Source organism: Pimephales promelas, chromosome 9, assembly GCF_988280905.1.
Source record: "Pimephales promelas chromosome 9, fPimPro1.hap1.1, whole genome shotgun sequence".
NCBI classification, from domain to species: domain Eukaryota; kingdom Metazoa; phylum Chordata; class Actinopteri; order Cypriniformes; family Leuciscidae; genus Pimephales; species Pimephales promelas.
The window spans coordinates 1,485,392-1,508,027 of NC_142777.1; the positions used below are offsets into that span (position 1 = coordinate 1,485,392).

The 22,636-nt window shown below is 38.6% G+C and overlaps 2 protein-coding genes across 4 annotated transcripts in view; one reads left to right on the forward strand and one right to left on the reverse strand.

Annotated features, from left to right (window-relative positions):
- Window positions 1-15,577, forward strand: part of flt4 (fms related receptor tyrosine kinase 4) — an 87,005-nt gene extending 71,428 nt beyond the window's left edge. For 2 of the 3 annotated variants that reach the window (XM_039653770.2, XM_089134661.1), the window contains 11 exons: window positions 2,197-2,285; window positions 2,509-2,629; window positions 3,978-4,078; window positions 5,947-6,069; window positions 6,609-6,720; window positions 6,812-6,911; window positions 8,327-8,432; window positions 11,546-11,658; window positions 12,659-12,779; window positions 12,874-12,959; window positions 15,169-15,577. In XM_039653770.2, the coding sequence (XP_039509704.2) occupies window positions 2,197-2,285; window positions 2,509-2,629; window positions 3,978-4,078; window positions 5,947-6,069; window positions 6,609-6,720; window positions 6,812-6,911; window positions 8,327-8,432; window positions 11,546-11,658; window positions 12,659-12,779; window positions 12,874-12,959; window positions 15,169-15,358 (1,262 nt within the window). In that variant the 3' untranslated portion in view covers window positions 15,359-15,577. The remainder of the gene's footprint in view (window positions 1-2,196; window positions 2,286-2,508; window positions 2,630-3,977; window positions 4,079-5,946; window positions 6,070-6,608; window positions 6,721-6,811; window positions 6,912-8,326; window positions 8,433-11,545; window positions 11,659-12,658; window positions 12,780-12,873; window positions 12,960-15,168) is intronic. The other variant, XM_039653771.2, reaches the window with a different exon arrangement.
- Window positions 15,578-18,162: 2,585 nt separating this feature from the next.
- Window positions 18,163-22,636, reverse strand: dusp1 (dual specificity phosphatase 1). Its single transcript, XM_039653800.2, has 4 exons — window positions 22,134-22,636; window positions 21,335-21,474; window positions 21,018-21,237; window positions 18,163-19,146 (listed from the first exon to the last, which is right to left on the reverse strand). The coding sequence occupies exons 1-4, from the start codon at window positions 22,534-22,536 to the stop codon at window positions 18,803-18,805; spliced, it is 1,107 nt and encodes a 368-aa protein (XP_039509734.2). The 5' UTR covers window positions 22,537-22,636; the 3' UTR covers window positions 18,163-18,802.

Consider the following 22,636-nt stretch of genomic DNA (forward strand, 5'->3'; position numbering starts at 1 on the left):
TCCGTTTCGATCCATACGTGGACCACTCAGATCGGATTTCACGTGGTTTACGTCTAATAAAACGTAGAACGTCAGTCGCTGTTATAGCAAACAGGATAAACATTTGATAGTGATAGTGATGTTTTACATTTTACAACATGGAAATGTTTAGCATGTTTGCTATAACAATGTCTGACGTTTTATGTTTTACGAGACGCAAACCACGTGAAATCTGATCTGAGTGAAAAAAAACACGTGAAAATCCAAAAATGAATCGAAACGGATTTATAAAAATTGAATTTCATGTGATTTTTGGCCATTCACACTAGCTAAATCTGATCTGGTTTCAATCGGATATGCACAAAAATCTGATCTGGTTTTTTTCTGTTTTTTCTGAACCAAATCAGATTTTTGTGCATATCCGATTGAACCAGATCAGATGTAGCTAGTGTGAATGGCCAAAAATAACATGAAATGCAATTTTTATTAATCCATTTCAATCCATTTCTGGAAATCCGTTTCAGTCTGACCGCTCAGATCGTATTTCACGTGGTTTACGTCTAATAAAACGTAGAACGTCAGTCGCTGTTATAGCAAACATGATAAACATTTGATAGTGATAGTGATGTTTTACATTTTACAACATGGAAATGTTTAGCATGCTTGCTATAACAATGTCTGACGTTTTATGTTTTACGAGACGCAAACCACGTGAAATCCGATCTGAGTGAAAAAAAACAAGCGAAAATCCAAAAATGGATTGAAACGGATTTATAAAAATTGAATTTCATGTGATTTTTGGCCATTCACACTAGCTAAATCTGATCTGGTTTCAATCGGATATGCACAAAAATCTGATCTGGTTTTTTTCTGTTTTTTCTGAACCAAATCAGATTTTTGTGCATATCCGATTGAACCAGATCAGATGTAGCTAGTGTGAATGGCCAAAAATAACATGAAATGCAATTTTTATTAATCCATTTCAATCCATTTCTGGAAATCCGTTTCAGTCTGACCGTTCAGATCGTATTTCACGTGGTTTACGTCTAATAAAACGTAGAACATCAGTCGCTGTTATAGTAAACATGATAAACATTTGATAGTGATAGTGATGTTTTACATTTTACAACATGGAAATGTCTAGCATGCTTGCTATAACAATGTCTGACCTTTTTATGTTTTACGAGACGCAAACCACGTGAAATCCGATCTGAGTGAAAAAAAACAAGCGAAAATCCAAAAATGGATTGAAACGGATTTATAAAAAATTTAATTTCATGTTATTTTTGGCCATTCACACTAGCTAAATCTGATCTGGTTTCAATCGGATATGCACAAAAATCTGATCTGGACTGACAGTCCATAGTGTCGGCCTAGATCCGGCCCAGACTGTCAGTCCAGATCTGATTTTTGTGCATATCCGATCGAACCAGATCAGATGTAGCTAGTGTGAATAGCCAAAAATCACATGAAATGCAATTTTTACTAATCCGTTTCAATCCATTTCTGGAAATCCGTTTCAGTCTGATCGGATTTCACGTGGTTTACGTCTAATAAAACGTAGAACGTAAGTCATTGTTATAGAAAACATGATAAATAGTGATAGTGATGTTTTACATTTTACAACATGGAAATGTCTAGCATCTTTGCTATAACAATGTCTGACGTTTTATGTTTTACGAGACGCGAACCACGTGAAATCCGATCTGAGCGGTCCACGTATGGATCGAAACGGATTTATAAAAATTGCATTTCGTGTGATTTTTGGCCATTCACACTAGCTTAATCTGATCTGGTTTCAATCGGATATGCACAAAAATCAGATTTGGACTGACAGTCCATAGTGTCGGCCCAGATCCAGCCCAGACTGTCAGTCCAAATCAGATTTTTGTGCATATCCGATTGAAACCAGATCAGATTTAGCTAGTGTGAATGGCCAAAAATCAGATTTGGGGTGTAGCGGTTCACACAATTCACGGTTCGGTTCAATACGGCACAATGGTGTCACGGTTCGGTTAGATACGGCACAGTGGCTAGATACGCGACTGCTAGGGAAAATGGTCCAACGAAGCGATAGGAATCAATAGGAATGCGTGTATCCTTACACCCCTACAGCATATCATGTCTAACATCATTGTTTAATTGTATCCCTCAGTATGTGTCTGCTGCATCCTTCCACACTTCTCTGTAAACCTCTGTGCTTGATCTGATTGTCAGGTCCTCTCATGGTCATCGTGGAATATTGTAAATACGGAAATCTCTCCAACTTCCTGCGTGCCAAGAGGGAGTTTTTCTTACCGTACAGGGTAACGCAACATCTTTTATAACATGATGAACTGCATGTACGCTTCCTTTTACAACAGCACGACAATCAGTGATAATGCAGACAGCAACATAGTGTCGGCCCAGATCCGGCCCACATCCATATGGATTCCACACGGGCCGGGTGTGGGCCGGATCTGGGCCGACACTATGTTGCAGTCTGGAAACACTAATGAGCTGTGGTGTAATATGAGCTTGTGTTTGCAGGATCGTTCTCCTAAAACCCAGAGTCAGGTGCGACGCATGATTGAGGCGGGTCAGGCCGGTCCGCTTGAGCGCCAGCCGTCCGCCTCCTCCAACACCAGCCCTGTGGCGGCACAGTCTCGCGGTGAGAGACAACACACACACACACACACTGGCAGATTACACAGCCCTGCATCTTACATACATAACAAGTTGCTAACACTTTTTATGACAACCGCGTGTCCACCAAAGCGTTTTTCCACGCGCCTGGCGTACGTTTTCAATTGTTTTCAATGGGAGTGCCGCGTTTTTAAACGGCATGAGCGTAACGAGGCGCTTTTTCACTTTTTTGTTTTTTTACTGCTCCCCGAGAGTTGAAAAAATGTTCAACTTTGGATAAAACGCAGCGCTCATCACTGTCACTTTTTACCCAGCCGTCCAATCACAGCAGAGAAGGGGCGGGGCTAATACCACACCGACCCACTGTCACAACATTCTTCCTGTACAACGACATCACCCAGCAGAGCTAACCCAACAACATGGATGAAAAATAAATTTTTAGTATGAAACAAATTATCTGCGAAATCAGTTACAAGTAAACTGTGCTGCGGATATTCTGTATCATAGCAACGAAACGTCTCAGCGGAAAAAAGTGCTCAAAGCACGGCGTCTTCAGCCCAGCGTCTGGCGTTTTCAGTTGGCTAAAAACGCGTTGGTGGACACACACGGCGTCGGCCTAAGTGTCCTTTGCTCATTTTTTACATTATTATAACATGTGATATGACTTATTATACTGTCAAACTTTGGGAGCTATTTTTTTCTGCTTTCTATGTTGAAGTCTCGTGCCACACTAAGCAACATTGTGGGAAAGCTCATTATTCACTCACAGGGGAGTGAGAAACCAAACATAACAAAAACATACATGTAATATGTTTTTTAGAAATTGTTTGGCTCTGTAATGCTGCATTTGAAAATCCTACATGCAAGTTTTGGTCAAAAATGGTTTGGTTGTAGTTGAGGTCAAGAAAAATATTCATGACACAGTTATAATGCCTCATGACAGCCAATGTCAAAAGCAAGGTTTCTGCAGCAATTATAGGTTTCATTCTTTTATCTAAATACAGTTGACTTGTTAATATGCTTGTCATTTCGGTCAGTGATGATTTGATGCAGATTTTTTTTTTCAGGAATAATGGCATGTTGAATTTTTAAATGTGGTCCAGTAAACCTGGGCTTCATGTTTTCTACAAAAAAGCTCTTGAACGTGACATACTCGTAATTACGACTTCTGAAGTGGGAAGTGGGACTTCTCCAATAGCATGTGCAGGCTTCATAACTCATGTGGGAATCCCACTGAGATCTATAAAGAGCTTAATGAGAAACTATTAACATCGAGGACGGCTCCTCAGTCCATCTGAGCAATCATCACCCACAGTGTTTATTAAATCGCCTTCCTGACAGCTTGCTTATGTGATTTGTCTATATTTCCCCAGCGGCGGTGGATGATCTCTGGAAGACCCCGCTCACGATAGAGGACTTGATATGCTACAGCTTTCAGGTCGCGCGAGGAATGGAGTTTCTGGCGTCTCGTAAGGTACATTACTGTATGCATAACTTCCTCCCGCTCCTTCGCTCTGATGAGTGAAGCGCACTCAGCGGGTTATGGATTATGTTTCAGTGAACATCTCGAATAGGTCTACTATTATGCTATTATGCAACATGCTACGTCACGTTAGCTCCAATGCTAATTCATGTTAGCAATGTATTAAAACTTGCTGGCAAGCATGTTAATTCATGCTAGAAACATGCAAATTCATGCTAGCAATGAGCTAATTAATACTAACATGTTAATTCATGCTAACCATGCACTAATTCATGTTAGCAATGTATTAATTTTATGCATGCAAACGTGTTAAAACATCCTAAATCATGCTAGCGATGTGTAACAACATACTAAGCAAATTCATGCTAGCAATGAGCTAATTCATACTAACAACATGTTAATTCATGCTAGCAGTGAGCTAAATCATGTTAGCAATGTGTTTATTCATGCTAGCAATTTTTTTTTTAAAAAAAACATCAGCATGTTTAATCATGGTAGCAATGTATTAAATCAAGATAGCAATGTGTTAAAACATGCTAGAAACATGCTAAATCATGCTAGCGATGTGTTACAACATTAAATGCAAATGTATAATGCTGGTAACGAGTTAAAATATGCTAGCGAAATAGTAATTCATGCTAGCGACATGTTATATAATGCTAGCAACATGTTAAATCATGTTATCAATGTGTTAAATCATGCTAGCAACATGCTATTTAATGGCAGTAATGTGCTAAAACATGTTAACAATGTGCTAAAACATGCTAGCAGCATGTTAAATAATGCCAACAACCTGCTAATTCGTTTTAGCAATGTGTTAAAACATGTAAACAAAAAACATGCTAATAAGAATGCTAATTCATGCTGGCAACATGATAAATCATGTTAGCAATGTGGTAAAACATGTTATCAGTATTTTAAACCATGTATTAAATCTAATAAGTTAAAAATGTGTTAAAACACCTAGCAACATGCTAAATCATGCTAGCAATGTGTTAAAACATGCTAGAAACATGCTAAATCACGCTAGCGATGTGTTACAACATTAAATGCAAATGTATAATGCTGGTAACGAGTTAAAATATGCTAGCGAAATAGTAATTCATGTTAGCAACATGTTATATAATGCTAGCAACATGTTAAATCATGTTATCAATGTGTTAAATCATGCTAGCAACATGCTATTTAATGGCAGTAATGTGCTAAAACATGTTAACAATGTGCTAAAACATGCTAGCAGCATGTTAAATAATGCCAACAACCTGCTAATTCGTTTTAGCAATGTGTTAAAACATGTAAACAAAAAACATGCTAATAAGAATGTTAATTCATGCTGGCAACATGATAAATCATGTTAGCAATGTGGTAAAACATGTTATCAGTATTTTAAATCATGTATTAAATCTAATAAGATAAAAATGTGTTAAAACACCTAGCAACATGCTAAATCATGCTAGCAATGTGTTAAAACGTGCTAGCAATATAGTAATTCATGTTTACAACATGTTAGCAACATGCTAAATCATGCTATCAGTGTGTTAATAATGCTAGCAACATACTTATTTGTGCTAGCAACATGAAAATGAATGCCAGCAATGCGATAAAACACGCTAACAACATGATAAAACAAGCAAGCAAAATGTTAAATCATGCTTGAAACAAAACAAAAAATGCTAACAATGATCAAAAATGCTAAGAAATGATAACAACATGATTCAAGCAAAATGCTAAAACATACTAGGAAGCTTGTAAAACTTTCAGACAAGGTTTTGTCAAGCCAACATGAAAGTTGGTCCAGACTAATAGATTTGCTGAGCTATTGAAAGTCACTGATCTTGGTTTGGCTCTGATTGTGGCAGTGTATTCATCGAGACCTGGCGGCCCGCAACATCCTCCTGTCCGAGAGCAACGTGGTGAAGATCTGTGACTTTGGATTAGCGCGTGACATCTACAAAGACCCTGATTATGTGCGCAAAGGCAATGTAAGAGAAACCCTTCGACTGTTCGCATGAGCATGATGCAGAAAGCTCGCTAGCGTACAGCAGCAGGGTCAGTCACTGGAAAAGTGTCATGGAAATAACGATTACATTCTTAAATTTCTGTCAAATGTAGTGTATAATGTTACAAAAGCTTTCTATTTCAGATTTCATTTTAATTTGAATGATGGTTTGTGTGTAATGTGACTTTTTTTTGTATGACCTTAAAATTTGTTTAGAATTAAATTGTACATAAATAGGTTAAGCAAAATAAATGTGTTTATGTCTGAGAACCTTTTAAACACATGCTTAACTGCAGACACTGAAACACTGTGTGATACAGTACACATATTTTAGGTGTCCCTTATTTTCCTATCAAAAAACACGATTGTCCCGTATTTTCCTTTCTTTGAAGTTGGCAACCCTAGTACATACTAAATAAAAATCATTAGGAACAAATTAGATATGACGTACCCTGGGTATGAATGCTTGAGATCATCTCAGCTCTAGGATCCTGAACAGTGAAGTGTTATCTGTGTTGGCAGGCCAGACTGCCTCTGAAGTGGATGGCTCCGGAGAGCATCTTCGATAAGGTTTACACCCCTCAGAGTGACGTCTGGTCGTTCGGAGTCCTGCTCTGGGAGATTTTCTCCCTGGGTGAGAGTCTTTCACATGCCTATGCCTATTCAACATACAGTGCTCTCTATGTAAAACATCTATGGAGTTTGATTGAACCTTGTCCCATCAGGAGCGTCTCCATACCCGGGCCTCCAGATCGATGAAGACTTCTGCAAACGACTCAAAGACGGTACCAGGATGAGGGCACCGGACAATGCGTCCCCTGAAATGTGAGCACTGGCCTGTTGATTGTGTGTTTGGTCAGACTGATGATGTCATTCAGTGCCCAGACAGCAACATAGTGTCGGCCCAGATCCGGCCCACATCTGGTACACATGGATTGCACACGGCCCTGGGCCGACACTATGTTGCAATCAGTGGTGAAATGTAACCAAGTACAGATACTTTGTTACTTTACTTAAGTACATTTTTCACGTATTTTACTTTACTTAAGTAGAATAAATAGTGCATACTTTTTACTTTTACTTCGTTACATTTTGCAGAAATTATTATACTTTCTACTCCACTACATTTCTACAACTTCTGTTACATTTTCGTTACATTTTCTGATCAGTTTTTCCCCGGCCAAACCGTAATCTGACCGTCCGTTCGTTGCACGTTTGTCTCACCAGTGACGTTTGGTTGCCATAGATATATCAACCCGGTCACACTAAATGTGTCTCACACACAGTGTGTTTATCGTGCAATTTATACACGAAAATTTGTTTTTACGTGCATAGGAAACACACCGTGTGTAATATATGTTTGGTTTGGTTAGGATTATGGCAAGCCAAGAGGTTCAGAATTACACCATAAATTAATCGCGTTTACTGCCAAACATACTTATTAACATATAGTAAGGATAAGCATGATGTGTATGTTGCCTATTTTTTTCCATCATTATTGAACATCATTATAGGAGTATTAGGTTGAATGAGTTAGAATTAAATGTTTTATTAATCATTAGAAAATAGTCATTAAGAGAATCAATTGTTATGCAAGTACTTTTACTTTTAATACTTAAAGTACATTTAAAATCAGGTACTTTTTACTTTTTACTTAAGTATGGTTGTCATTGTGTTACTTCTACTTTTACTAAAGTAAATATTTATCTGGATATTTGTACTTTTACTTAAGTACTGAGATTCAGTACTTCCTCCACCACTGGTTGCAGTCTGGGTAAGGTGGTTGTTAAAGTCGGTGTTAAATGCATGTTAGTAAATGTTGTAAATGCATGTTAGATCTTACCGCGAGTGATTCGTCCACGCAACGTACACATCTCAACATACACTGGACAAAATTATAAACAGCACTTTTGTTTTTGCCCCCATTTTTCATGAGCTGAACTCAAAGATCTAAAGCTTTTTCTATGTACACAAAGGCCTATTTATTTCTCTCAAATACTGTTCACAAATCTGTTTATATCTGTATTAGTGAGCACTTCTCCTTTGCTGAGATAATCGCCTCACAGGTGTGGCATATCAAGATGCTGATTAGACGGCATGATTATTGCACAGGTGTGCCTTAGGCTGGCCTCAATAAAAGGCCACTCTAAAATACAGAAGAAAAGATGTGTTGCCTATTCTGCTTCATCACAACTTATATCATGATAGAGTGCTCTGACGTGTGACGTGTGTTCTGGTAGATACGGCATCATGCTGGCCTGCTGGCAGGGCGAGCCCAGGGAGAGACCCATGTTTCCGGCTCTGGTGGAGATCTTGGGAGATCTGCTGCAGGAAAACAGTCTACCGGTGAGGAAACAAACACTACATCCTGTAATAATATCTGAGCATTACACTTTACCTCATCAAGCGTAGCGTCAGTTCTGGCAGGTCACGTTAGTCAAGCTCGCATCAGCTGATTCTCAGCTGATCCATGTCTACCTATAGACGAATCCGGCGAAACTACCAGAAGTAAGCGGGGCGCCATTACTGAGCTGTTGCTGGGTAGCGTTGCGCCATTGCCTCCTATTGTTTTAGTTGCAACTTGCGTCCACTGGAATAAACAGCTCGCGATTTACGACTGTCACTAACGTTACAACGTTAGCCCTTGTATAATGTCGAGTGGGTAAACAGTTTCCGTTATAAATTGTTTCAATGGTGGCAGTAAAATTTCAATTTTGAAGAGAAAACATTGTGAATACCCCGAGTCGACTGCCCCTGTCTGGTGCCGTACGGTTTACAGATTTCCTGGGCGAGTACAAGACGTGGACATTCGCGTATAATAACAATTATTTAATGACATAAGTAAAAAAATATAATAAATATGTGATATAGTGATCAGCAAAATCTCCTCTCTTGCTATTTTTTCTATTCAATTTACATGCTATGGTCATTAAATGGCTTTCCTGAGCTAAATGTAACGTTATGTGACATAATTGTTCTCCTGCTGTTATATTGACCTCTTTCCACACTAATTGGTCGATATTATGTATAGTTTCTAGCTGTAACGTTACCTTATCCTTGCCTGTTGCAATGTGAAAATGAGATAAATAATGGACACAAATGAAAAACATGAATTAGTTTATTTGATTTCATTCATTTATTTATTTATTGTTGCCAAATGGACAGATGTTTTTATAGTTTCCTCGTTAGCAAACGTTAGCCTAGCTAGCTTGCCAAGGTATTTTCATAAATAACGTTAATCTGTAAGATCGTTTGTACCTTCATCTGTGACTGGAGGCCACTGCAGTCACAGATCAAACCAACAAGTCATTCTGCCTGGCTGTAGCTGTCATCGAGGGTGAGTTCGCGTTATCACCGAGGTTTGTTTACATATACCAGTGCACATGTCTATATGCCTGTGTAACAGCTCAGTAATGGCGTCGCCACAAGATGGCAGCCTACACAGAACGCTCGTCGGATTCGTCTATAGGAATACAACACCTATCACTATATTCATATTTAACTCTTTCAGTATTATCAGCAGCTATCACGTTTTCAGGAGCTGATTACCCTCCTCCCTCCCCAGCTCCCCCTCTCGTCCGTCATGATTTGGCTTTCTAATTCCCCTTGAATCAGAATAAATTCTCGAATTATGTTGTACTTTAAAATCTTGAATTAATGATATCTGCAATAGATTCATGTTGGTTCTGTTCTGTTTACCCTAAAGAGGGTTATTGCTGCTCTTTTCCATGGATGCGCTGCGAGTTCTTGCCCAGAGCGGAACCATACCAATCCAAACTGTATGCTAATTGTCAATCGTATTTGGCGATAGTGGTCATGACTGAAATATTTACAAGGCAGCTCTTTATAATACTAATAGAATAGCCAAAACATGAGCAGTCACAGGTGAAGCTCCAGACAACAACATAGTGTCGGCCCAGATCCGCCCCACATCTGGTATAGGTGGATTCCATACGGCCCGGATCGGTACCGACACTATATCACATTGTGATCACCTCCTAAGGTCACATATTCACATTATCTCCTTCAGGAAGGTCACAAACAGTCAGTTCTCGTAATCGGCGTGTGTGTCGCTGTCTGTCAGCTCATGAGTGTCCAAGAGCAAAAGCCGCTTTTCCACTGTTGGGCCAGTGCGAGCAGGGCTTTCGACGGGCCGGGTGGGGCTAATAGCCTCGAACCTGGAGCACCGAGCCCAAAACCACAGTGCGTTTCCACCTTCGGGCCTGAAGCTCTACAGCGCTTCATCAGGCCGACAAGGTGTTGTACTGTTCTCCCCAATGCCACTGAGAATCTGTGGGATCTGCTGGACCAAGTATTATTTTAAATAAGCGGCTCCACCTCGCAACCTACAGTACATGACTTAAAGGATTAGTTCACTTTTGAAAAAACTTTTGCTGATAATTTACTCACCCCCGTGTCACCCAAGATGTCCATGTCTTTCTTTCTTCAGTCGAAAAGAAATTAAGGTTTTTGATGAAAACATTCCAGGATTTTTCTCCATATAATGGACTTCAATGGGAACCAAACGGTCCGAGGTCCAAAAGACAGTTAATAACAGTTTCAGATGCAGCTTCAAATGTCTTTAAACGACACCAGACGGTGAATAAGGGTCTTATCATGCGAAACGATCGGTTATTTCAAAGCTTATTCCAAAAATGTAACTTTTCTAAGGACAAATGCAGCCTTGCTCTATTCTGTGAGGCACGTTTGTAACGTCACGTAATACGTAATTACGTTCAAAAGGTCACGGGCGACGTAGCCGGAAGTACAGAATCAAAATCGTCCGACATCGTTGTTTTACCTTTTAATTCCTTTTTTGTAAACGGCGTTTGAGTTAGTTTTCACGTTCAACCTATGCGTTCAACTTGTAAACACTCTGACTCTGTACTTCCGGCTACGTCGCCCGTGACCTTTTGAACGTAATTACGTATTACGTGACGTTACAAACGCGCCTCGCAGAATAGAGCAAGGCTAGCATTTGTCCTTAGAAAAGTTACATTTTTGGAATAAGCTTTGAAATAACCGATCGTTTCGCATGATAAGACCCTTATTCATCGTCTGGTGTCGTTTAAAGACATTTGAAGCTGTTATTAACTGTCTTTTGGACCTTGAACCATCCGGTTCCCATTGAAGTCCATTATATGGAGAAAAATCCTGGAATGTTTTCATCAAAAACCTTAATTTCTTTTCGACTGAAGAAAGAAAGACATGGACATCTTGGATGACATGGGGGCGAGTAAATTATCAGCAAAAGTTTTTTCAAAAGTGAACTACTCCTTTAAAGGATCTGCTGTCAGAAACCACAGGACGCCTTCAAGGGTCTGTAGAGTCCAGACCTCGGCGGGTCGGTGCTGCCAAAACAGCACATCAGCTCAAGAGTGCCTACTATAGGCAGGTGGTCATAATGCTTTGCCTCATCTGTTCAGTGATTAAGTGAAATGCATTGTCTGTTTTCTTAGGAAATCCCGTTCAATGTGTCTCAGAGTTCAGAGGACGACGGCTTCTCACAAGCTTCCTCTCGACCAGCATCACAGGAGGAGATCAGACTGGCCTGCAACACACTGTCCACACGGTACACTCGCATCTCATAAAAGTCTTATGGCTCATTTATTCTGATATAGTGAGAATGTGGAGGAAAAACACCTGTTTTATTCAGAGGCCCAAACTGAGCTAAATGTGCTGTTTTCTGCAGATGCTGATATTTATATGGACAAAAAGTAAGATGCTTGTAATGGAAATCAATGAGATGCATATAAATATTAGTCGTCACTCTATATCGGCCAATAATATGTCTTAGTAAGATACTTAGTTTTATGAGTTTTCATATAATGTAATACAATACAACGATTGAGCGATGGACAAATAAACCTCCCTCAAAAGCCTGATGATCATATTTGAGACTTTTTATTATTTCTAATAAATGATGTCTGGATAATTGAGGAAACCTGCTTCAGTCCAGTTGAAATATTACTAACATTAAAGTTATTCTTGCACTTATTTCAGTGAAGACTTAACAGCGGAAAGACACATGAAGCTTGAGCTAGAGGAGGACGTTTGTACAATTACAATAAAAAACTTTGACTTGTTAAAAAGTCTAAATTCTCACTCAGACACAGAAGGACTGGAGGAGATTGTGTTTGGTTACACTTTATTTTAAGGTATCATTGTTACAGTGTAAGTACCAAGTAACATTAATTATCTATATGTACTTACTATAGCGTTAGGATTTGAGGGTTAGTTGCATGTAATTATGCATAATTTACTGTTATTACTATGGTAAGTACATGTCGAATGTGTAACAAGAACACTGTAAAATAAAATGTTACCAACGTTTTTATATTTCGAGGCCTCATGAATCTGTGCATCAGATTTGAGACAGCGGATTTACAGGGTAAAATTAATTTCAGAAGGGATTTGAACAAACCTATAAAAAATATCTTGGAACGATAAATCATGTCTTATTGAAGAGAGGTGTGCTATTACCTTTCTTGAAACCAGTAAAAGCATCTTGGTAACAATCTCAAGATCACAATATTGCAGATTTATGAATCGACATGCTTCTCTGTGCCCAGATATTACAACTGCGTGCCGTTCTCGGGGTGCATCATGGTGGGAGCCTCGAGTACGTGTCACACGCGAGTCAAGACCTTCGAGGAACTTCCCCTGGAAATGACATCACACAAGACACATCATGTACGACGAGACCTCCAGTATATCAAGTCTTCATTGGCTGAAGCGTGTCAGGATCTGTATGGTTTCATACGTGTGTGTGTGTGTGTGTCTACAGGACAGCCAGACAGACAGTGGGATGGTGTTGGCATCAGATGAGCTGGAGAGGTTTGAACACAAGCACAGAGGAGCCATGCTGAAAAAGTAGGTGAATCATTTATCATATGTAAGTGATCAGTTTTCATCATTAAAGGGTGAAAGTGCATCTATCCATCATAAAAGTGCATCCGTCCATCATAAAAGTTCATCTGTCCATCATAAAAGTGCATCTATCCATCATAAAAGTGCATCCGTCCATCATAAAAGTTCATCTATTCATCATAAAAGTGCATCTGTCCATCATAAAAGTGCATCTATCCATCATAAAAGTGCATCTGTCCATCATAAAAGTGCATCTATCCATCATAAAAGTGCATCCGTCCATCATAAAAGTTCATCTATTCATCATAAAAGTGCATCTGTCCATCATAAAAGTTCATCTATTCATCATAAAAGTGCATCTATCCATCATAAAAGTTCATCTATTCATCATAAAAGTGCATCTATCCATCATAAAAGTGCATCCATCCATCATAAAAGTTCATCTATTCATCATAAAAGTTCATCTATTCATCATAAAAGTGCATCTGTCCATCATAAAAGTTCATCTATTCATCATAAAAGTGCATCTATCCATCATAAAAGTGCATCCGTCCATCATAAAAGTTCATCTATTCATCATAAAAGTTCATCTATTCATCATAAAAGTGCATCCGTCCATCATAAAAGTTCATCTATTCATCATAAAAGTGCATCTGTCCATCATAAAAGTTCATCTATTCATCATAAAAGTGCATCTATCCATCATAAAAGTTCATCTATTCATCATAAAAGTGCATCTATCCATCATAAAAGTGCATCCATCCATCATAAAAGTTCATCTATTCATCATAAAAGTGCATCTATCCATCATAAAAGTTCATCTATTCATCATAAAAGTTCATCTATTCATCATAAAAGTGCATCCGTCCATCATAAAAGTTCATCTATCCATCATAAAAGTTCATCTATCCATCATAAAAGTGCATCCGTCCATCATAAAAGTTCATCTATTCATCATAAAAGTGCATCCGTCCATCATAAAAGTTCATCTATCCATCATAAAAGTGCATCTGTCCATCATAAAAGTGCATCTATCCATCATAAAAGTGCATCTATCCATCATAAAAGTGCATCTATCCATCATAAAAGTGCATCCGTCCATCATAAAAGTTCATCTATTCATCATAAAAGTGCATCTGTCCATCATAAAAGTTCATCTATTCATCATAAAAGTGCATCTATCCATCATAAAAGTTCATCTATTCATCATAAAAGTTCATCTGTCCATCATAAAAGTGCATCTGTCCATCATAAAAGTTCATCAGTCCATCATAAAAGTTCATCAGTCCATCATAAAAGTGCATCTGTCCATCATAAAAGTGCATCTGTCCGTCATAAAAGTGCATCTATCCATCATAAAAGTGCATCTATCATCATAAAAGTGCATCTATCCATCATAAAAGTGCATCTATCCATCATAAAAGTGCATCTGTCCTTCATAAAAGTGCATCTGTCCATCATAAAAGTGCATCTGTCCATCATAAAAGTGCATCTATCCATCATAAAAGTGCATCTATCCATCATTAAAGTGCATCTATCATCATAAAAGTGCATCTGTCAATCATAAAAGTGCATCTATCCATCATAAAAGTGCATCTATCATCATAAAAGTGCATCTGTCCATCATAAAAGTGCATCTATCCATCATAAAAGTGCATCTGTCCATCATAAAAGTTCATCTGTCCATCATAAAAGTGCATCTGTTCATCATAAAAGTGCATCTGTTCATCATAAAAGTGCATCTATCATCATAAAAGTGCATCTGTTCATCATAAAAGTGCATCTATCCATCATAAAAGTGCATCTATCATCATAAAAGTGCATCTATCCATCATAAAAGTGCATCTATCCATCATAAAAGTGCATCTGTTCATCATAAAAGTGCATCTGTTCATCATAAAAGTGCATCTATCATCATAAAAGTGCATCTATCCATCATAAAAGTGCATCTATCCATCATAAAAGTGCATCTATCTATCATAAAAGTTCAATCAGTCCATCATAAAAGTGCATCTGTCCATCATCTGGCCATTCACTCTCATTATAAAGTTTGGAAAAGCCGGGACATTTGTTACTATAACTCTGATTGTGTTCATCTAAAAGAAGGAAGTATTTTACACCTGATGGCTGGAGAGAGAGTGAGTAAATCATGGGCTGGTTGTAATGTTTTGGGTGATGTACCGCTTTAAGCCTCTGTCTCTGTGCTCTTCAGTGTGTCGGCGGGTCACAGCACAGAGCGGCTCATCAGTTCTCCCTCCGTTAGCTCGTCTCGTCCTCCCTTCTTCAGCCAACTCTCCGGCCAGACCTTCTACAACAACGAGTACGGCCAGCTGTCGGAGGAGGGCGTCTGTGACTTCTTCTCCTCCTCGGATCAGGTCTGCCCGGCAACTTCCAACCTGTAGCCCTGATTGGCCAGCCGAGCCCAGGCCCCGCCCCCTCCACACTAACTGAACTGATATCTCAGCAGCCACTGGGTGGCACCATTACGTCACATTCAAACCAACACAAAGTATTTTAACAACTTAGTTACATATATCTTTACATAAAGAGTAAACTTCTTTTTATTTGTACAAAAAAAACAAAAGAATGGAGAAAAAATAAAGGAATATATCTACTTTTAACTGTTTTCTTCATATTTGATGTTATATATTAATATTTACAAATATGTATTTTCTTATTTGTTTAATGTCCTTTGATACTTTATAAATATATAAAATAACTTATATTTATATACACCTTTATATATGTAAAAATATATAAATATTTATATCAACATATATTTCAATAATATATATATATATACAGTATATTGAAATATATATTGATATAAATATCAAAATATATACATCAAAATCAAAACATATATATATATATATATCAAAACATATATATAAATATATCAAAACATTGTATATAAATATATACAGTATATCAAAACATATATATATATATTACATTATAACATAACATTATATATATACTGTATATATATATCAAAACATACATAAATATATATATTAAAACATAATTATATATATATCAAAACATATATATATATATAATAAAACTTTATTATATATTATATTATATAAAATATTATATATATATATATATAAAACATATCAAAACATATATATTTTGATATATATATCAAAACACACACACACACATATATTATATATATATATATATATATATACTCATCAAATTCAAAACACACACATAACACAATACATAACAAAAATAACACAATTAAAAAAAACTAAAGTCTCGTTACATGGCCCCATAATGTTTATTTTGATTATTTTACATCATTGTGTTAAACCTTTATTAAAATCATGGGAAAAAAAACACTAACCCAAATTTTGAACCCAATGTTGCTGTGGTTTAATCTAACCATGGTAAACAACGCCAGTGGCGTAGTTCAGAAGACCACAATGATGATGATGATGATGATGAAGTACCTCTGCTAACATGACAACGGTGTAAAACACGAACTGTGACGCTTCTGAAAGGCCGCCGCTACGCTGACATGTAGGTTGTGGTGTGTGTTTGGCTGCAGGAACTGAAACCACACTAGTGTTAGCATGTCAACATCTGAAGCGCCTGTGGAACCGGTTCAACCCGAACATGATCAAAACACGGACGGGAAACAGCAGCGCCTTTAATGATAAAAACCCATCCAGTGTTTTGTTTTAATCTCCTTGTGTATTCCACTGTCTCAAATCGAGCCGTTTCACCGCGTGACGTCACACGGTCGCAAGCCCCTCCCACGATTGTTGATTGACAGCAGTGTTTCAACACAGACCCGCCCTGAGCGAGACCGTAGCAGAATGGCGTCTAAGCGATTGTGTTGTTCTGTTCTTGGGTGCAATAACAAACAGAAATCATTCTGATGTTCCTAAATCTGAACCGCTGAAGACGCAGTGGCTGAGTTTTGTTTACGAAAGGAATATTCCCGCGTTCTTCATGTTTGGGCGAATAATTTATCGTAGACTGCTTTATAAACGAGCTGGTTTTGCTAAGAAGCTGCTCCTGAAAAAAATAATCAGTAGCCTACCAACTATTTTGTTCCCTCTGCACCAGAAGAAGGGAGTGTAAAGTTTTATTAACCTTTATATTAATCTTTGTAAATCGCGGGAAAAAAGTTTTTCATGACCATAGTTGTAACGCCAATCTGTCAATGAACTAACGTTAATGTAATGTTGTGTTCGTATCTCACTACTCTAGCCAGTACATACAAAGATAGATCAAAGTGACATTATGTTAACCAACCATTCAGAAACGTCCTGTTCGAGCCTTAATTGTCGAACTTCTTCGGGCCGTCGTCTTATTCCGGGTGCGACTCCGGTTCAAACTGATACAGTTGCACAGATGTGTCCGCTGCCATTCTCTCCAAAATATCCCTCAACTGTTACGTACGTTATCAACTATGGTTGTCAAGACGACACTTCACAACGTGCGCTGTGTCTCTACGCCCGCAGAACAGGGGGGCGGGGCTTATTATTTAAAGGCATATGAACAGAGCTGATTTTCACCAGGTAAAATTAACGTTTTCTTAAAATACTCATGAGAATTTTTAATAAAAGTATATTGCAAAGTTTTCATTTACACCCTAAACATTCATATTAACTAAAAAATGGCATTATATGAGCCCTTTAAAACTGCAGAGAACCAAAGACAGTCGAAATCGCTGGTGTTTCTGACGTCACCAATCAGATCAACAGGTGATCGTCAACCAGTGGATCTCTGAGTGAGTGAGTGGAGGCGGGGCTCATCTGCATATTTAAAGAACCGCACATACTAAATGAGGCAAAGGTGTCGAGTTACATTCAAGATATTTTAAAACATGAAGAACTTTTTTCTTAAATATGAATTAAATTAAGGGAAAAGGCATATTTTAAAGCATTACTACTTTGATTATTACTGCCAATTAAAAGTATAATGAATTAGTTACAATTTAGTTTAATTAAAAAACAACAACAAGTTAATGACAACAATGTCTTTCTAACGCACACACACAAAAAATGTATAGGTCCAGTGCAAATAGGAAATCCTTGAGACAGTTTTATATTCCATCTTGAAGCATCCATGATTTTGATGATGCGGTATTAATAACATCACTATAATATCTGTATTCAAAAGGTGATGCTGCAAATCCACAATGTATTCAGTTCCAGAGTTAATGACTGCACGTAAAATTGCATGTATGAAAAAAATGTTTATTTGTCAGCAACAAGTATCACAAATATATGAAAAATATAGCATAAGAAATATATTAATTTAGTCAATAAATAGTCACACATATTAAAACAGCCTGTAAGAGTCGTTCCTGTTAGTAGTGCTTGTGGGAGGACTCTCAGCAGACTGATAACAGTACAGACACATGAGGTATTTCTGTTCACTCGAACCAACCAGACGTCGAGTCCGCGTGCATCCTGGACAGGCTCGAGAGGAACCGAGCCCACACACACACACACACACACACACACACACACGCGCGCCCGCGCGTAGACTACATTCATTGTTCAAAAACAGGAAGAAGTACTCGTTACGATTAGCACCTTCAAGTCAGTGACTTCTTCCCATCTCCTCAGAACACACTCGAAATAAACAAGAAGAGTAACGACATCAACACATCCCTGAGCAAGACATGGGGCTTCCTCCAATGCCGACAGTCCTGATGATTATCATGAAGACACACAAACGATTAAAAGACAGAACACTTGGTTCCAGTCACGTAAAAAAAAAAAAAAAAGGTAAAAAGTTTTGTAAGTCCGTTGTATTAAAATACGAATCTTCAACTAGCGCTAGCGTTCCTGAGCCGTAATACTGGAGAGATGGCCTCAGCAGGAGGGCGAGGTCGTGATGGGGCTCTGCAGGAACGAGAGAGGACTGGCCGCCGCGTGCACGGGGAAGTTGAACACGGTGTTGCTCTTGCCGATGACGGGACTCCCCGCGGCCGCGGAGCAGCTGGAGGACGCTAGCACTTGCGACTCGAACTGCAGCAGCTGCCCCATGAAGCTGAAGTTGGGCGAGATGATGCTGCGCCGCTGCTTGACGAACTCGAAGGCCTCCTCCAGCCGCACGCGGTTGGTGCGCATCAGATACGCCAGGCAGATGGTGGCGGAGCGGGAGATGCCCGCCTGGCAGTGCACGAACACGCGCCCGCCTTTATTACGCACCGAATCTGTGGGAAACAAACAACAGTCTCGGTTAAACGCCGTTCAACGATCAGGATACTGTAAAAAAAAAAACACTACTTTTTTAGGATTTCAAGAACTACAATCAGAGATCGCACTTCAAACAATTTCAGATAAAAGTGATCCAAAATACAACGCATTTAATCATATCAAATGCAAAGTTTATAATGGCTATTATTGTTCAATAAATAATATTATAATGTAGAAACGGTCTGATGGAGGATTATCAGACAGGCTGCCGTGATTTATTTTGCGTCTAGTCAATAAAATTAAATGCAACATATTTTGTATTTAAATAATTCAAGCACTTTTTTGAGTAGCTCTTCATAAATATGGCTGTTGCAAGAGTTTCCCAGGACTTACGTTTCAAAAAGTCAAATTAAAGTACCCTTAAACACCAATTTCATATATATATACTGTCTTTCAATAATTCAAGTACTTTTTTATAAATATGCCTGTTTTTTTCGTATATATTTTCTCAATAATGTAAGTACTTATTCATAAATATGGCAGTTTTTTTTTCATATGCATTCATGTATATATTGTCTTTCAATAACTCAAGCACTTCTTATAAATATGTATGTATTGTCTTTTAATAATTCAAGTACTTATTCATTATTTTCAAGTATTTTCCAGACTTGCATTTAAAAAAGTCAAAAAGTAAACACTAATTTCATATGTATACACTTTTCCAAGTACTTCTTTAAATATCCCTGTTTTTTCATATGTATGTATAAATATTTTGTCAATAATTCAAGCACTTCAAATACTTATTCATAAATATGTACGTATATATATTGTCTTTTAATAATTCAAGCACTTTTTCATAAATATGGCTGTTTTTTTCATAAGTATATATATATATATTTTCAATAATTCAAGTACTTATTCATAAATATGGCTGTTTTTTCCATATGTATACATGTATATATTGTCTTTCAATAACTAAAGCATCTCTCATGAACTCATTCATAAATATCTATATATTGTCTTTTAATAATTCAAGTACTTATTCATAAATATGGCCGTTTTCAAGTATTTTCCAGACTTACATTTAAAAAAAGTCAAAAAGTAAACACTAATTTCATATGTACACATGTGTACATACTTCTCCAAGTACTTTTTTTTTTCACATGCATGTATAAATATTTTGTCAATAATTCAATCACTTCAAATACTTATTCATAAATATGTATATATTGTCTTTTAATAATTCAAGCACTTTTTCATAAATATGCCCGTTTTTCATAAGTATATATTTTTTTCGATAATTCAAGTACTTATTCATAAATATGTCTGTTTTGAAGTGTTTTCCAGCACACTCTAACTCCAGCGCTTTGAGCACATGGTACAAACCCTGCTTTATTGATTCCCCAACCACTCATTCAATTGCAAATGAGCCGGACTCATACCGCAGGACTGCTAATGACGGATGCCGTCCCGTTCAGGAAACGGGAGAGCTAAAGCAGGCAGGGGTTCGAGTGAGAGGGGAAACACCCCCCTTAGACAGGCCTGAATACACACAATGGGAGGTTTGGCCCCCCCTGCGAAGCGCACTTATCTGATAGGAGGGCAACAGACACTACCTTTTGTTCTGGCTCAACAAAGGATGCAAGGCATTCAGACGGAGCCATTTGCCCCATGAAAGGATCAGGTCACGGCCTGGTGTTATTTGAAAAGGGGGCTCCTCTTTAAACAGGGTGACGTCAGCCTGTCAGGCTCGGGACGTACAGCTGGTCGATTTGGAGGGAAGTTTTGAAAAACTCAATTGGGATGGGGGGGTTGGGTCTGCCTGCCTGCCAGAGCTCGTCATACGGGGACATCTGTTCCCCATTTCGTGACGAAAAACGACACTCACCGATAAATTCGATGGCCTCATTGAACCAGGAGCTGATGTTGGCTTTGTGGTTGTCCTCAACAGGGATACTCTTGTACTGATAGTGGTCTTCAAAGTGGTTGGGGCAGTTTGAAGAGACGTTGATGAGGGCCGTGATTCCCAACATGTCCAGCATGTCTTTTCTGGAGGCGTGATAAGCACTGCCTAAATATAGGAATGGCAAAATTTCCACAGGGCCACCCTGAAAACACAAACAAACAAGAAAGTCAGCGGACTGGTTCGATCATGACGGGGCGTATTTATTTACCACACGTGTGCTCAGAGTTCGTCGTGATTACCTGGTCGTACAGAGGGGTCGTGCAGGAGGAATCTGCGGTGTTGGGACAGCAGCTGGAGCTCAGGGGTAAACTCAAGCCTTGGGGGGGGGCTGGCTTCGTACACATTTCAGGAAACTCAGAGGAAAACGTTTCGAATCCACCTATCAATGGTAAAACAGAGCGTGTTTGAGTAAAAGAGGGATTGACAAGTGACAACAGCTGAAGAAAACATTTGGTCGCAACTTTAAATAAATAAACATGAAGACAAGCTCAGCTTGTGTGTTAATTGGTTTACAATCTTAAAAAATAAAGGCTATTGATTCCATTGAGAAACTTTAACATCAATGGAAACTTTTCAGATGCACACTTTAGATTGTTAAAAATGTTCTTCCCACTATATAAATAAAGAGAGTTAGTTCTGTCATCATTTAATCACCCTCGTGTTGTTCTAAACCGGTTTGACGTTCTTTCTTCAGCTGAACACAAAGGAATATGGTGACGTTAATCGCGCAGTTGATGGGCCATTGACTTCCATTGTATTTTTTTTTTACTACATACAATGGATGTCAATAGTGCCTCAAAACAGACTGGTTACAAACATTCTTCAGAATATCTTCTTTGTTTAGCGGAATTTAACGTTTACAGGTTTGTCGGTGAGTAAGTTAAAGTTAAATTGCAGATCTTTCATTTTTTGGTGAACTGTCCCTTTAAGAGCTGTATAATGAAAGGTTCTCGTGTGGCACCGGATCACCCCTTGTTTTAAAGAGTTTAGCGCATAACAAAGTAACTTAGTAGGCAAAGAAAGAACAATTTCTCGTACCTTTAAGGAGGAATACACTTGCTCCACACGGATTGCGACAGAGCGCGTTCACAGCGAGCATTAAAGTCCCGTCTTTCTTCACTTCTCCCATCTCCACACTGCGGTCGTCCAGGAACACGACGCTCTGGTATTCCCCGGACAGAAGCCGGCTCCTGGTGTCCTCGTTGGGCACGATGTGCTCGAGCCCCAGCCCCCCTCGGGCTCTCCGGCGCACTATAGTGCTGAAGCGCACGTTACTGGAGCCCGAGATATGAGACGAGCTGAAGGAGAAGAACGAGCGGCAGTCCAGAACCAGACAGTCCGGGTCATCATCGCCCTCCAGCAGGTCCCGAAGCGAGGTCGAGTCGATGGTGGACACTTCCATGATGACCATAGTAGAGAACAACGATAGCTCTGAATACATACAGCGATAAACTTCGCTCCTTTGTTCGAGATTTTGATCCAATATAGTCCGTAAGTTAGTTCTCAACTGGTAGCAAGTCGCAGTTGTTTCTCTTCTGATT